The following is a 2,579-nucleotide window of genomic DNA, read 5'->3' on the forward strand; positions in this document are numbered from 1 at the left end:
ATATATATATATATATATATATATATATATATATATATAGGGGAAAAGCAAAATGAAACAAAGAAAATGCACACTAAAAACAAAGATATAAATACAAATAAATGATATGAGGTGGAATTAAGAAGTATAAAATTCATTATCATGAGTCAATATAGAAAGTCATTGAACAGCGATGACGAAACCGGTATGACTTTCTATATTGACTCATGATAATGAATTTTCTACTTCTTTATTCCTCCTCAAAACATTTATTTATATTTATATATATTTGTTTTTATAAAAAAAGGTCATTACTTTTACCCCTAGTGTGTATTTTCTTTGTTTCTTTTTACTTTTTCCCTATTTATACCACGTGTAGTCGTTTTTGTTTGAAACCTGTTTCATTTATATACATACATACATACATACATACATACATACATACATACATATATATATATGCTGAAAGTAGAACAGGGTGGTCATGGTGGGAACCCCTTTGACCATAAGTGTGTTGGTTCAGTAATGATCTGGAGCCAAACAACAACAAAATAAACAAAATCATTTTTTTTTTTTTGCTTTTTTTTTCAGTCAGATTTGGTTTCTGGCAAGGTTGGTCGAATAATGCCGATGGTTCTTATGGGAACACTTTCCATAATCGCGGGGCTATTGTCATTGTTGTTACCTGAAACAAACAACCGGAAAATGATGGACAACTTCAATGATGTGACCAAATCTGGAGAACTGGAGTTAGCGTAGGTGTCTCTCATATGATTTAAACATCATCATCACCACCATCATCATCGTCATCACCACCATCATCATCATCATTACTATCAGTAGTAGCATCGTGATTGTTATCAACGTCAATATCATCATCATCATCATCATCATCATCATCATTACCGTTTTCATCAACATAACCATCGCCAATATAATTATCATCATCATTATCATCATCATCATCCACATCATCATTATTGTTAACATCATTGCCATCATTATCATCATCATAACCATCACCATCAGCAGCATAGTAATTATCATCATCATCATTAGCATTATGAACCAAGAAGCAAGCCTTTAATCCATCATTCGACCTGCTAGAAATTACACCCTGTCATCTTAAAGAAAAAGGAAGGACACATTGAATATTGAGTGACCATGGTCAGAAAACAAAACAGGTTGTTTTGGAACACTGTCCTGGGAAGGAAAGATTAGCTGTTGTGGTTAGCAGTGCTGTAGCATGGGCAAGACCAAAGAACAGTTGCTCTGGACTCAAAGTTCTTAGAGGTACAAGATTCCAAAAGAAAAATTAAATAAAGTGATTGTGTGGTAGGAAGTTTTCTGTCTTCGTCTTTATGTTTTCGTTTCTCATAGTGTTTAACGTTTTTTGTGATGTCCTGTACCCATATATGCATGTATGTATACATATAGATATTAGGTATGTACATATATGTATGGATATATGCATATAATTATATATTATTTATGTTATATATATATATATATGAGCAAAAGAATAAAATTTCTATGCAAATATGCTGAAAAATAGACTTTAGATCATCTAACCACATACAATAGTTTTCACTATAAATACCCAGCGTGCTGAAACGAGGAAAGCAAGATAACAGAAATTTTAAAATTCGTTAACCCCGAATCGTACCGATTTCTGGATTAATCCAAAAGGATAGAATTTTTTTTTCTTTTGCCCTAGTTATAATTGTTTATAATTTTCACCTTGAAAGGTATTTTAACATGCTGGCCACTGATAAAAATTTTTTCGAAAAATGTTATCCTTATATTAGAAGTAAATTTATTACCATTCACTTCGGGACTGGTAACCGCTTTACGTGAGTTTCCTAGCCGTCTACACGTGTGCTGAGGCTTGCTACAGAATTTCTGTTTATATATATTTGGGGTACTTAAGTGTATACCTGACTTTGCATCTGCTTTTTCCATGGGTATATGTATGCATTCCATTTATTCTTATCGTGTTCCTCGCTGACGAAGGAAGAATCTTTTTGGATTAATCCAGGAACCGGTCCGATTCGGAGATAGCGAAATTTAAAAATTTCTGTTCGCTTGCTTTCCTCGTTTCAACACGTTGTGTATTTATAGTGAAAAATATTGTATGCGGTTAGATGATCTAAAGTCTATTTTTCAGCATATTGTCATAGAAACAAATTCCTTTGACCTTATTTATAATTGTTTATAATTTTCACTTTAAAAGGTATTTTAATATGCTGGCCACTGATAAAAGTTGTTTTGAAAACTTTTGTCTTTATATTAGAAATACACAGCCAATCATAGGCGCATGAGGAACTGTGTGGTAAGTAGCTTGCTTACCAACCACATGGTTCCGGGGTCAGTCCCACTGCGTGACACCTTGGGCAAGTGTCTTCTACTATAGCCTCGGGCCGACCAAAGCCTTGTGAGTGGATTTGGTTGACGGAAACTGAAAGAAGCCCATCGTATATATATGTATATATATATATATATATGTATATATATTTATATATATATATATGTGTGTGTGTGTGTGTTTGTGTGTGTGTGTGTGTGTGTGTGTGTGTGTGTGTGTGTGTGTGTGTGTGTGT

At 33.4% G+C, this 2,579-nt stretch overlaps 1 protein-coding gene across 1 annotated transcript in view; it reads left to right on the top strand.

Moving 5' to 3' along the window:
* Positions 1–2,579, top strand: part of LOC106879662 (organic cation transporter protein) — a 58,846-nt gene that overhangs the window by 54,307 nt on the left and 1,960 nt on the right. Inside the window, exon 6 of the mRNA XM_014929332.2 lies at positions 571–734. Coding sequence (XP_014784818.1) covers positions 571–734 — 164 coding nt within the window. The remainder of the gene's footprint in view (positions 1–570; positions 735–2,579) is intronic.

This window comes from Octopus bimaculoides, chromosome 10 (assembly GCF_001194135.2).
Source record: "Octopus bimaculoides isolate UCB-OBI-ISO-001 chromosome 10, ASM119413v2, whole genome shotgun sequence".
Lineage (NCBI taxonomy): Eukaryota > Metazoa > Mollusca > Cephalopoda > Octopoda > Octopodidae > Octopus > Octopus bimaculoides.